General features: G+C 42.0%; 1 protein-coding gene across 7 annotated transcripts in view; it reads right to left on the bottom strand.

Moving 5' to 3' along the window:
• LOC131110136 (connector enhancer of kinase suppressor of ras 2) overlaps positions 1–12,827 on the bottom strand; it is a 68,663-nt gene that overhangs the window by 17,121 nt on the left and 38,715 nt on the right. For all 7 annotated transcript variants that reach the window (XM_078788334.1, XM_078788335.1, XM_058062883.2 and 4 more), the window contains 6 exons: positions 12,218–12,305; positions 10,698–10,739; positions 6,563–6,682; positions 6,311–6,370; positions 6,167–6,235; positions 3,335–3,481 (listed from right to left, as the gene is read on the bottom strand). In XM_078788334.1, the coding sequence (XP_078644460.1) occupies positions 3,335–3,481; positions 6,167–6,235; positions 6,311–6,370; positions 6,563–6,682; positions 10,698–10,739; positions 12,218–12,305 (526 nt within the window). The remainder of the gene's footprint in view (positions 1–3,334; positions 3,482–6,166; positions 6,236–6,310; positions 6,371–6,562; positions 6,683–10,697; positions 10,740–12,217; positions 12,306–12,827) is intronic.

The raw sequence follows: 12,827 nt of genomic DNA, 5'->3' as shown, positions 1-12,827 counted from the left end.
CCCTAAGAGTTATTTAGCATGGCGACCATGTTGTATAGACTCTGACTATGCAGCCTCTCCCACCTTCATTCTGTCATTTTGTTTCATGCCTTCACACGCACGGGGTTTCCATGTCTGTTTCCATGACAACCACTGCTCTCAGTGAGGCAGAAGAAAGCTAGCGGGGCCTCCTAACTCAGCATGACTCAAGGGCACGTCATTTGTCATCAGGTCCTCCATGAGAACAGGATGCCTTGCTGATATCATGGGATGTCACACGTGAGAATTTCCAATAAATCAGAGTTGTTTTCCTCCTAGTGCAACAATAAAGTATAGGCGCACCTTGAATCCCGAACCCTTTCCAGCGTCTTACCACCTCAATCTCCAGGATCTTTATCATTACCCCTTTCACTTTCAAACTCGTCCCGGAGTATAGTCGAAGAGCTTTAGAAAAATGCTGAAAACTGTTGGAAAAACGAGGGATGCGATGAAGTGGAGACAAGGAAATAGGTCAAAAAGAGAGAGAAAAAGAGGGGGAGCGTGATGGAGAGGAGAGCGAGGCAGGGAGCTGTGCTGTGAGAATGAAAATAGTAATTTAGTGATTATAGCCCAGCCTAAGGAAAAAGGGAAGCAGTGCTCGGAGTGCAAGCAGGGAAGGATGGGTCTTCCACAGCAAGTGACACCCCAGCATGTTAAAACATCACTTAAACCATCGGGTCCCTGCTGCCTCCACTACAAACTTATCAAAATGGAGTCCGTAAGCCTATTAGCTTTATCACAACCTTAACATTAACACTTTACAGGTTCTGAAATCATGTAAGACTTGGGAAAATCTATTTTTACTGTGGACTATGGACTACAGCAGTGGATCATCTTCAGCAAGTACTATGACACGTAGCGCCAGGCCCCCCGACTGGAGTCATCAATCTGTCTTATCACTCGGAGAGGCTTCCTGGAAAGCGTGTCACGTAACCACACTAATGGTTGGCATTCGGGTCCCATTTAGCTCTCTTTGACACGTCATCCCAGTCTTTCTCTAAGGTCACCGGTTAATGTCCAGCTTTCTAATCCAAAAAGTACAACCTCGAGCAGAAGGAGTCCTTGGATGTAGATATCTTGGATGTCAAAACACTTTGGCAACGTCTGTTGACTCCATGAGCACATTCAGCAGAGCAATAAATGTCACTGTTTCCACAGTTTTTATCAAAATAAATAGATCTTTTTGTAAATAAAGTCTAATGATAAGTCTCTCTTCCCCTTCAGTCTAATCAGAATCTAATCTAATAGTTAGGAAGTCACTTATGTTGCAAATGTTGACCTGAAATCGGGGAAGGTCACCATTTTTTTTTTCAACATACAGCAATCCCCAAATTTAGGTGAGGTTATGATAAGTTTCTGAGAAACATGCATGTGTTTTACTTTACAAAACAGGGATGAAGTGGTTGTATTTGTTGTAAAAACTCTTATATCTGTCTATAAAAGTGAAAAATATCCCATAAAAAAAGCCCACCCCCCCATGTTCATTTTTATTTCAAGGGCACAACGGCCAGAAAGTGCCAAAGATATGCTATCATTACTAAAATATGCTATCAAAACACTTTGCAATTTTGCTGACCAATATACAATTTCAGTTATCCCTTAGTAATAGAAAATTGGCCACATTTTCATTCAGGCCAGACAACAAGCAGGTACAACATTTCCTCAAGTGACCATTAGAGATTTATCATTTTTCTCCGTTCTATTGGTCTGCTAAAATGAGCTAATACATGATTAAAAATGTGTCAAGGATTTATGACGCTCTAGCTGTCATTGTGTTCAGACGGAGGCACAAAAATAGACCAAAGTACTTCAACCAAGATGTCGAAGAAGCCAAAACTCCTTACCTATTCAGTCTACTTATTAACAATATATAACTCACCAATACAAGTTTCCCAAAATAGCAGGCATTTACAACCAGTAATTATTTATACATACACATATTACAGATTTATGAGAAAGGGGACTGGGACAATGAGTGGCACCTGTGTGAGCAATGTGACAAATGTGCATAGCTTTAGTTAAAAAAAAAAAACCAAAAACAAACACACACACACACACACGCACACACACACACACATCCCTTGGTGGTAATTACCGGTAAAGTGGATGAAAATGCCTTTCTTCTTCCAGCAGACGATAAACACATAAATGGTGAAAAGCAAAAGGAGAAAGCAGGAGACACACAGGAATAAAAGAGACAGCCATGGAAGGATTTGGGTTTCGCATTGCATGATCATTTGCAGAGATAAATTGTTTCCTTTTGGATTTAGTCATAATCCATCTGAATATTTGCCACATTTGGGATAAACTTCAAAGCTGGACGATTCATCCTCCAAACCCAGACTTATATGTTTGATTTACCGCATGTATACCGAGCATATAGCCAACCATTTGCTTCACAAAGGAAGTGACCTACTTCCAAGGGAGCAAAAGGTCTAATTAAAGAAAACATTACTCTGCACGTGTGCACAAACATGAACGATGCTATTTGTTTTGCACGCCCAGATGGACAAGCATGCATCCTACCATGATTCGAAATATTTGAACACATAGTAAGATAGTCTGGAGTCAGTGAATTATCTCCAGTATCTGCTGAGTAGAAGATCTTGTTTCAAAGCCTGTAGTTCATATAAATAATTTAGCATGCAAGTCTTTTTGAGGGCGAACAAATCTAACACTTCTCTTTCTCCTTTTGTCTGTGTTCTGGTATGTTCTTGTGTGTTTTATTTCAGACATCCATCAGGTGGAACATTTAGAGCTCTGAAACTGCTGCTTTTTATGCAACAATAAGTACAAGGTAGCAATAAACTAAATAGTGGCTATCTAATAAGGCAGTGCAGAGAAGAATAGTCATGCAGCCTGGTGTACAAAGAGTCAGTGATGACACTGCAGCACAACTGAAGGGATCTTCAGTGTAAAAAATACATCCGCCAAACAACCCGAGGTACCATTTGTAACTACTCATTGCATCTCTGACAACAACAGAACAGCATAAGAACAAAGAAGCTGAAGGAGACAACAGATGGGGAAGAATATAAAAAACAATGATGATCCGATTGATTGGCCACCGATTAATATCGGCCCATTTCTGTGAAAAAGCATGTGTTCGGCATATGTCCATAAATACCTTTCAACAGTGATCACATAGCCAATCATCTGTGGCTCATACTACCATATAGCGAGCGTGCCCCGCCCACTTTCCTTCACACTGCACAGGCGTGCCAAACCCAAAACAAACATGTCCGCTGTGTGGAACTTACCTGCCTTTTGTGAGAGTGATATAAAATATAAAAAATATAAAATATCTCGCCTGTACCTGCAAGCCCAGCGGTTTCCAGCGTACATTCCTGAGCAGAGCCGGAGTGGAACTCAGGGTGTTCTGTGGCCTTTTCTTCAGCGTGAGGATGACTCCGCATGGGTCTTCCCTCAAGGCGTTGACCAAGTTTTTCAACTGCCAGCCCACCTTGGGAGCAAACAACATAGATGTGAAAAAAAATCTCTGTAATTATTTGTTAAATATTATTCTTTGGCACCTAAGTAATAAAAAATAAAGTGTAGGGTGGTGTTGAGACCAATGTAATGTATTTTTTAATACATTAATACGTTCAATATCTAACATCTGTTCCGTTAACTAAAAGAACATGAGTAACATACTATTTAATAATGTAGAAAACGTTATTAAAAGAAGATACAGGAGATCCTCGGGTTAAGTTCCTATTTACACTAGACCTACACTTACATCACAATCTCGGACCAGAAACTCGTTCTTATATCAGGATATATATCGAGATCTTTTCTCCTTCCACCATAAGGAATCCATGACCTCTTTATCAATCATTAATTCAATTCAGTTCATCTTTCTCCTTGATGATGGACACGGCAGTCAAGACGTTGGGACCAAAAGAGCAGCCAATTTTATGAGGCTCATTTGCACTTCTATGGTGATGACTTTCATTTTCTTTGGCGCACTGCCGATTTGGAGACATAATGAAGACTAAAAAGGTAATTAATACGTCATATTATTCTTCCTCAGTGATGGCACACACTATACTCTTCCACCAAGCACGAGCAAGGGCATGTTGCATATTCTTCCCACGGCGTGCGCTGTAACTACTTCACAAGTGTTTAATTCATCTATTTCAACACAGAACATCATAAACCACTAAAGTGAAACAAGAACATCTTGAAACGTGAACAGTTTTGTGCAAAATAGCCATCCATTTTCAACCCGAGTAAGATGTATAAATGAAATCTATAGGAATAGCCCTGATTGGCTAAAATTGTGAATTAGCCCATAGTGCATGATTAAAATATGATTAAATATAAATTTCCTGTTTCCGCTTGGATTTTTCATAAGTCATGGGTTTTAGCATCACATCATATTGAAGCCAAAAATGGCTTCGTCAGGATGCTTTTAGGCCGAGTCTGACAAGAGTGCTTACTTCAGTGTTTCTTTGTGGTTCTGAACAGTCCGTCTCCAGAGCTCACACAACACTTGTCAAGCTGATGACTGACTACACGAGTCGCAGCTACTGGAAGTGTCCACTGAGGCCACAGAATACACACAAAGAGCTGCTCTGACCTTATTTCACATATTATGATCACCAGCCTATGGCAGCCTTTTGCAGCTGTCCTGTTCTCTTTGGCTTGGATCGGTAGACAAAGCATAAAGACTGTGTCCACTTTACATCCTGTCCGGTAACACAAAACCAACCAATATAATGCACATGTTTTTGGACTGTATCGGAGGAAGTACCCAGACAGAGTACACACAAGCATTAGGAATACTGTAGAAAATCCCAATGAGGCCAAGAGTTATAAAAAAGAAATAAATATTCAATGTTGAGCGCAAATACACTGTATCGTCGTTCACCGCAACCACACAGCATGTGAACTCGAAAGTGTTCACTTTGCAAATTTGCAGAGCGCAGATGGAAACAAGGAGAGACCCACCAAAATAACAGCATCACATAAACTGCTGCTGGGGTGTTTTTCAAATCCCAGGAGTCTTCATTATTTTCCCAAATGATATTACAAACAGATAATTATGTTGCCTCTTCAAACAATCAGTTTGTTATTCCAGCAACTTCTATGCCTTACCTCAAAAAGACAACCACCAGACACAAAGCTGTCCTAAATGTAAGCGATAGTCCAACAGAATGATTCTGTAATGAAATGGAATAACCTCAAATGTCATAATGGGGCGTAAAATACTGGCAGATTTCTAAATTCTTCTTTCCTCCTTTCAATGGAACAGGAATGGAACAGATTTCCCATTGATGTCCTCCTGCTTTCGTCTCCTCTTCTGTTTAGTTCCTCGTTACCTCCTCCTCCCTCCACATCACCTTACTCCAGCGTGCTACAATTGCTTCATCATTTCCTTCCCCGAACCAGTGCCTCCCTCTGCTTATCTCCTCCCCACTGGGTGAGGGATCAGAGAGATGAGGTTCTCAGAGGGAGTAATGAACGGTTGGAAGTGCGCTCCCAGCAGGGAGTGAGCGGCCTGCGCCGTCACCCAGAGGAGAGTCAGGTGGAGCCGCAGTACATCGGCAGCTCCCTCACGAGTCAACCAAGGCATCTCTCTGCATACTACCTACATGCAACGCTCCACAATCTAAAGGAAAACATGTAAGATGGGGCAACACGTAGACCTCCACTTCCAGAAATGTTCTCCCTCCAGAAATATCAAATAAATCCTGGAACTAATCTTTTGTAGCGAAGCTGACAGCATACCGCACTCTATCACAGGCTCTCACAAGGCACTGTTCCATTTAAAATGGCTTCCCAGTTTTGCCTCCATCTGATGTGACGTCTCAAAGGCAGCACCGTAAACTTATTCGGTTGGGAAAGTGGAACATGAGTTCACGTTTCGCTTCAGACGCCTCCTTGAAAGATTTCTAGTGACAATGGAAACACATTCCAGAGAGAACCACTGACAATATAACCGGACCGAACAAAGGTATTGGAGCATGTACTCAATAATCTGCCGCAGCTGCAAACCTAATTAGCCTACATGGCAATACAGGACTTGAAGGGACGAGTCGACAGCGTCTCAGAATGCAGAACAAAACCACATTGCAGTATGACTTCACTGTAAGAATTCTTCTGGACTGCAGTACAAGTACTAGTCAGTATTACTTCTACTCACCACTGTCTGATGGTTGACTTGGATGACTTCATCACCTGCATGGATCTTTTTGCACTGGTCTGCTGGAGACTGGCGGAAGGAAAGGGGCTTAAGTTTAGCAGCAGACTAAATAAGAAAATGGTAGACTTGAAAACTGAAACTCACATTCTCTGTGGTTCCGGTAATAACATGAAGTCCATCATATGTGGATTTAATGTACATCCCCTGAAAGACACGCAGGACAGAAGAGCGGGTCAATGTGGTCGGTGTGTATGTTCCACCGTCCTAAAATTGGACTTCATTCCAGTTAGCGTTAATGTCCATTTGTTACGTTCCTCCAGGCATCTTATTTGGGGTTCTTCTGTAACGTACCATCCATTCAGAGATTTGTACAGCTTTGTGCATGTGTGTGTTTACCAGGCCTTCACTGGGCATGATGCTGGTAAGGTGGACCACCTCCAGATGGGCAGACTGAGAGACCAGAGAGTCGGATGACAGAGAGATGATGTGGTCGCATATCCCTGCTAAGGTCTTACACTGGAGGCGACATCCAAGGCGAAAGCAACATGGAGAGGAAATGACAGAGGGCGAGAGAGACAGAGAGATCACGTTATTGAGATTGCTTCATGTCCATGAGGGACATGGTAGTGACCTCGCTGAAAGAGGTGAAAACAAAATCACTTCATGAGATTGCTCCACGTGACCATTTCACCGCTCCAACTCACAAACTGCTTCCTGTCTGTCTGCAGGCATGCCCACGAGAATAGTGCCAGATTTTGACCAATTGCCTCTGTTCTATATAAACTGTTCCAGCTATTTGTCTGCTTGGTCACACACTACAAGCGTCACCCTTCCCAGACCTTCCTCACAGCTTAGTAAATGTCCAAAATACTACCTTATTATTTACATTCATACAAGCGGGGTGACATGTACACACAACTGCTGACCCTTGCATAAATTAATCATCTGATCTCAATCTTAATGAGAAATTACAGGATTATAGTGTTGGAGTGAAGGTCTCACATACACACTCGCACACACACGGAAGGCGTCAGAGCAGTCGTACACACTCAATATTTCACAGACGATGATTCATCCAGTGTGTTGGAAAATGTGAAGAATTGTATCTCTGGCTGTCTCACATAAGCTCACACTCTTCCATTCTTTCCTGGGTCAGTCATTTTAGTTTCAGCGAGTCGGTGAACTTTCAGACACAATCATAATTTTGTTTTCTGTTGGTAAATAACTACATTGTACGATGAGGCTGAGGTCTTTTGGAGTGCAGGGGCCATTACTGAAGACCTTCTATAACTCTGTGATGGGTTCTGCCATCTTCTATGGCGTAGTCTACTGGAGGAACAGCAACACAGCAGCTGACAGGAAGTGGCTGGACAAACTGAAGGCCAGCTCTGTCCTGCAATCTGGAACAGGTGGAGGAGGTGGGCAAGACGAGGATGACAGCCAAGCTGTCCTCCATGATGAACAAAGACTCCCACCCACTCCAAAACACGCTCACTGCACTAGGAAGCTACATTGGTACCAGGCTGATAAATCCAAAGTCAAGGAGAGATGCAAGTTTTTCCATCCTGCAGCTGTCAGGATTTATTCATTCATTCATTTTCTACCACTACCACCGGGGGTGCTGGAGCCTATCCCAGATGTCTTCAGGCGAGATGCGGGGTACACCCTGGACTGATCGCCAGTCAATCACAGGGCACATATAGACAAACAACCATTCACACTCACATTTATACCTATGGAAGATTTGGAGTCACCAATTACCTTAACATGTTTTTGGAATGTGGGAGGAAACCGGAGTACCCGCAGAAAACCCACAAGATGGCCGAGGGTGGAATTTAACTTGGGTCTCCTAGCTGTGAGGCCTGCGTGCTAACCACTTGGCCACCATAAAGCCCAGCTGTCAAAATGTATAATAAAAATTGCTCAAAAAATCCTGTAAAATAACTAATAATAAATCAACCATGCAATAAACCATGCAATAACTGTGCAATAAACCTTTGACTTGGTCATAACATTTCTATTGCCTGGATTTTGCATGTAATCTGCTCTTATGTGCTTCGTACTTGTATGCTGTAGTACTTTTGATGCTATAAACAGGTAACATATGCGCAAGGATATGACAAATGTACTCGCAATGTCACAAATTTTAGTTGCAAAATGAGACTATTTAGTGGCAGTTTAGAGCACTGATAGCCCCCATGTAGAAACTGCAGTGGGGGCCAATGTAAGGGCTCTACTCATGCTCCACTCTGATCATCGGACTAATAGTTTTGACCTGGGATTAACACGGAACAAGACAGAAAAAGGCAAGTCACCAGAGTGCAGTCGCTACTTCCCTTCTGCTGACACACCCAGCCTTGCTCTGACACACCGCCGGACAATCAGAGCGCAGATTATGGAAAAGTTCACTTATGTGGTTGGCTGGCGTGAGATTTAAAAGCAGTCAAACAGAAAGCCAGACATAGTACGCTGCCAAATGGATTAAGCTCTGCCTGTACGCTCCCACCCTCCTCCCTCACTCCCTTTTCCTCTCATTGCACCGAACATCCACAGCCACCACCATTATCTGCACATGCATGACTATTTACTTTGCCGCAATTACCAACATAAAAAGAGCACCCAGAGAGGGAGAGGAGAAAAATAGAAAGGGCACGACGTACAAAGGGAGAGTCCAGTGCAGAAAATAAGGGGAAGGAAAACACACAACTAGGACAGTGTTATGTAAGAGTGCTCATCCTTATGCATGAATGCACATAAAAACACATACACTTATACACACTTCACGCTCCATCAGACACACAGACTGATGCACGACGCTGTCCCTCACACTCACACACACACACACACAAAATATCCCTGTCCATCTGATTGCTGCAGGCTGTAGTCTGGAGCAGAGAAGAGCAAGGAGTTTTGCATTATTGAGTGGAAGCTGACAAACGTACAACTCCCACTACACCCGGGATGACCAGAGCATACGACAACCACATGCTGAGTACACACTAGGCTCTTCACCTCCATTTGGAAAGGATGGATCTTTGTTACTAGTTGACCGTTGGCAGCCATGGAGATGGCTGAGTATAGTGAAGATGATGATGCTGGAGATGGTGAAGACCAGTCTGTCTGGTTGACTGCCCTCGGCTGCTTGTTATCAAAGCCTTACAGGTGGTCCTCGGGTTAGAAATGAGGTCTATTCCTAGACTGTGATGGGAGTTCACTTATACCTAAATTAACTCCAAGGTCACTCACATTGTCCACAGAACACATGAAGGAATAACAAAAATGCCTCCTCGGAAAAAATCAGTTCTCATAAATCGCTCAGCATTACCGTCTATGACGTCGTGATTAATGCGCGCAGTCGGCTTACAACTGTATTACTCTTTTGAACGCATATTGTTATAACGCATACAGTTATAACACATAGTTACATGTGTTACTCTTGCCTTTCTATCCACTCCATCCAATCTGACAATCCCTGTCATCAGCAAGGCATTTTCACCACACAACAAAGCAGCTGGTGACTTCACCCGGTGAAGAGGGATGGTTGTTGTTGTTAAAGATGACAGGTAGAATATGAGGGGAGAACAATGATAGATTGAAAAGATAAATGCTAATAAGAAAAAATGCAAGCGTTGTCCCCTCTTTTGCGCTTCAAGTCTTCACTACAAAAAGATAACATGCAAATTGATTTTTCATTACATGAAGCAGTCAAGTCTTGTATTATTTACTTTTTAGTTTATGGATTTTGACCATAAGCTTCCTATAAAAATAAGCCTATTACAATATTTTTCCAAGAATGCTCCTAGTTGATGGGACTTCACATTATTATTTTCATCCCATATACTGTATGTTTGTTTCTATATGGGTTTATGTCATGTGAGCAGCTTAGTGGGCTATGTCAGCTCACCTCCGCTTCATTTAATTTTGAGTAAAAGGGATCAGCAGGCAAGCCGCATCTGAAAAACACCTCCTCCTCTCCCTTTTTCCTTTCACACTGTCTCCCAATTTCACACATAAACCTCCCACACATAAGCAAGAGTCATATGTAGCCTTCAGTCTAACACTTGTGTGCATGCTTGTGTGCGATTCCTTGGTCTTTTACAGGAGCGCTAAATGATCAACTATATTTCCACAACAAAATTATGTGCAGGTGAAAAAAGTCTACACAGAAGATATTGGATTATGCAAAAACAATAAACTACAATCTCACTGTCTCATGCTGAAAAACAACAAATATGATTTTTTTCTCTGTATTCACGGGAATGCGACAATAGATTACAACAGCATCATATCAATCAAATATTCTCCATCTGGGCACGTCTGCGTGGAGTTTGTATGCATGTGTGGGTTTTCTGGTACTCCGGTTTCATCCCACATTCCAAAAACATGCATGTTTAATGGTTAATTGGCGACTCCAAATTGTCCATAGGATGAATGTATGTATGAATGTATGAATATGTTGATGTTTATCACTGATTGTGCCACATGAACCGCAATCATAGACTTTATTTGAATTATCAGGGGAGAAACTTACCACATGTAGAATCTTATTCTCAGTCTCGTATACAGTGCAATCCTGTTAAAAGACAGAACAAGCAATCAATGTCAAATTTTGGATCCTTCCTTTCAGATTATGATGTGTATATTACCCAATAACAGGCAGACCAGTCCAGCATTTAGGAACCTATCAATTGTACTGTATGAACCTGACAGACTGTTATTTAACAACAGCTGATTGTTAATCTATTTCTGGGAAAGCAGCCCACTGAGCCCACTGAGCCCACCAGATGCACACAGTAGCAGCTAATACATCTGCTTGATCCATTAGTATGGTCTATATGCTAGCCCCATTGTGTCTGCTGCTGCATGCTGGCAGCCACCAGTCCATTTGGGTCATTGTGGACCAATTGTGGCCCCTTTGCTGTGCCTCTCCTCTGGCTCTTGTAAAAGTGAATGGGTATTATCTGCTCTGCTCCAGGACTAACTCCGGGCACACTAAACAGGGTCTGACAATGAGTGCATGGAAGAGGTCCAAAGGAGAAGCTTCAGCTTCCATCCGAATAATAATATCGCTCTACAGTGCAATCACTCTTAAAAAAAATCAAAAAACACACACAGCAAGTGTGAATGTAGGTAATCTACATGATGACGCAATTGGGAGTGGAGTGAGGGCAGGAAATAAAGAGAAGAGAGAAATCCTGTTCATTCTCCATAAAGGCATATAAATGATGCTGGGGATGACAGTCAATGAGCACATTTGCCTGCAGCTGTGTCAGAGCAAACCTGTCCCCTCTGCTGCAAACAGCCTGTGGCAATTGGCAGATATTCCACTCCGTGTGAGATCTACATTCAGAAGATGTAGACCGAATCTAGACCCACCGCAAATGAAACACATAGTTGAACCTCCAAAGCTGAAACCCATAAATCGGACTTCAAGCAAAGCTTATAAGCATTTGACGAATTTCCTCTAAAAGTATTTAGTAAGTTTTTCCAAGGCACCACAAGTGTTGTTGTCCTGGCTGCTCAGTCACTGCTTTTTGAGGCCGTTACATTTGAGACCAGCAGCAAATGACAAAAATCTACAATGTAATTAAAACCTCCATGACAACATGACAACTCGCTACTCCCTCATCTAAATCCTTCATTTTCACGTTCTTTTCAGATTTCAGATCAACATTTACAATAAATGTGCCTGTTAATTGTTAGATTCGATTCAGTTCCAGAACTCTCCCGGCTCTTTTCTGTATGAATGAAAATGTATGATGGTCGCAGAACAAATGGAATTAGTCATTAAAATGAACAAGAAATTGAAGAAACAAGGGTGGTTATTTTTAAACATATTTTAATAGCAGTCCTACTTCTGTAATGTACTGAGTGTTCTTTAGCATTTTATTTATTGGAAGTTGTACTTTTTTCTTTTTTAAACACTCTGCTATCATTTCACTGAGTTGTTGGGTGTTTTTGCAAACCTTTATTTGGACTATGTGATGCATGCAAACTTTGCGTGTGTGTGTGTGTGTGTGTGTGTGTGTGTGTGTGTGTGTGTGCAGGCACCTGCTGTACAATGGTAGTTAATTCTAGGCAGAGCTGCACAATGTTGTTCTTCAGTAATGAATACTCTGTCACGCTAGCAAACGGAGACCTGAAACGAAGGACAAAAAACAGCAGTGTGATTTCAAATGCACTGACGGTGCAGCCAATAAGAAAACTTAAAAACATTCCCTGTTTTTCTTCTGGAAGCTCAAAAGCAAACAGTAAACACAAGCAACAATATTTGTTTCAGCATCATCGCCAGGATGCCAGGGCGGACTCGACTAAAGCTCAGTGTTGCTTTACTTGATGTGTTCCCTTTGCTTCTCGTGGTTTCATCTGGCTGCAGCAGCAATGCTGGAGCTTTTGAGTCATGCCTTTTTTTCTTTCAAATATGTTCATCTGAACTCTTTTATTCTGAATTAGCGGGACCACAGGAATCCACCTAAAAAGAACTGGCTACGCTGTTGTGATAACATTGGTCCCCTTTTATAGATGCAGGATGAGTATTAACATAATAATGTATGTATTATGTACTGTGCATCCATCCATGCATTTTATTTTATTTTATTAATTTTTTTCCATCCATGCATTTTAAAGACTGCTTGTCCTCATTAGGGTCATGGGTGAGTCA

Source organism: Doryrhamphus excisus, linkage group LG22, assembly GCF_037039965.1.
Source record: "Doryrhamphus excisus strain RoL-2023G ecotype Guam linkage group LG22, RoL_Dexc_Guam_v1.1, whole genome shotgun sequence".
Lineage (NCBI taxonomy): Eukaryota > Metazoa > Chordata > Actinopteri > Syngnathiformes > Syngnathidae > Doryrhamphus > Doryrhamphus excisus.
The sequence above is the reverse complement of the archived record's forward strand: the minus strand, read 5'-3'. Positions and strand labels throughout refer to the sequence as shown.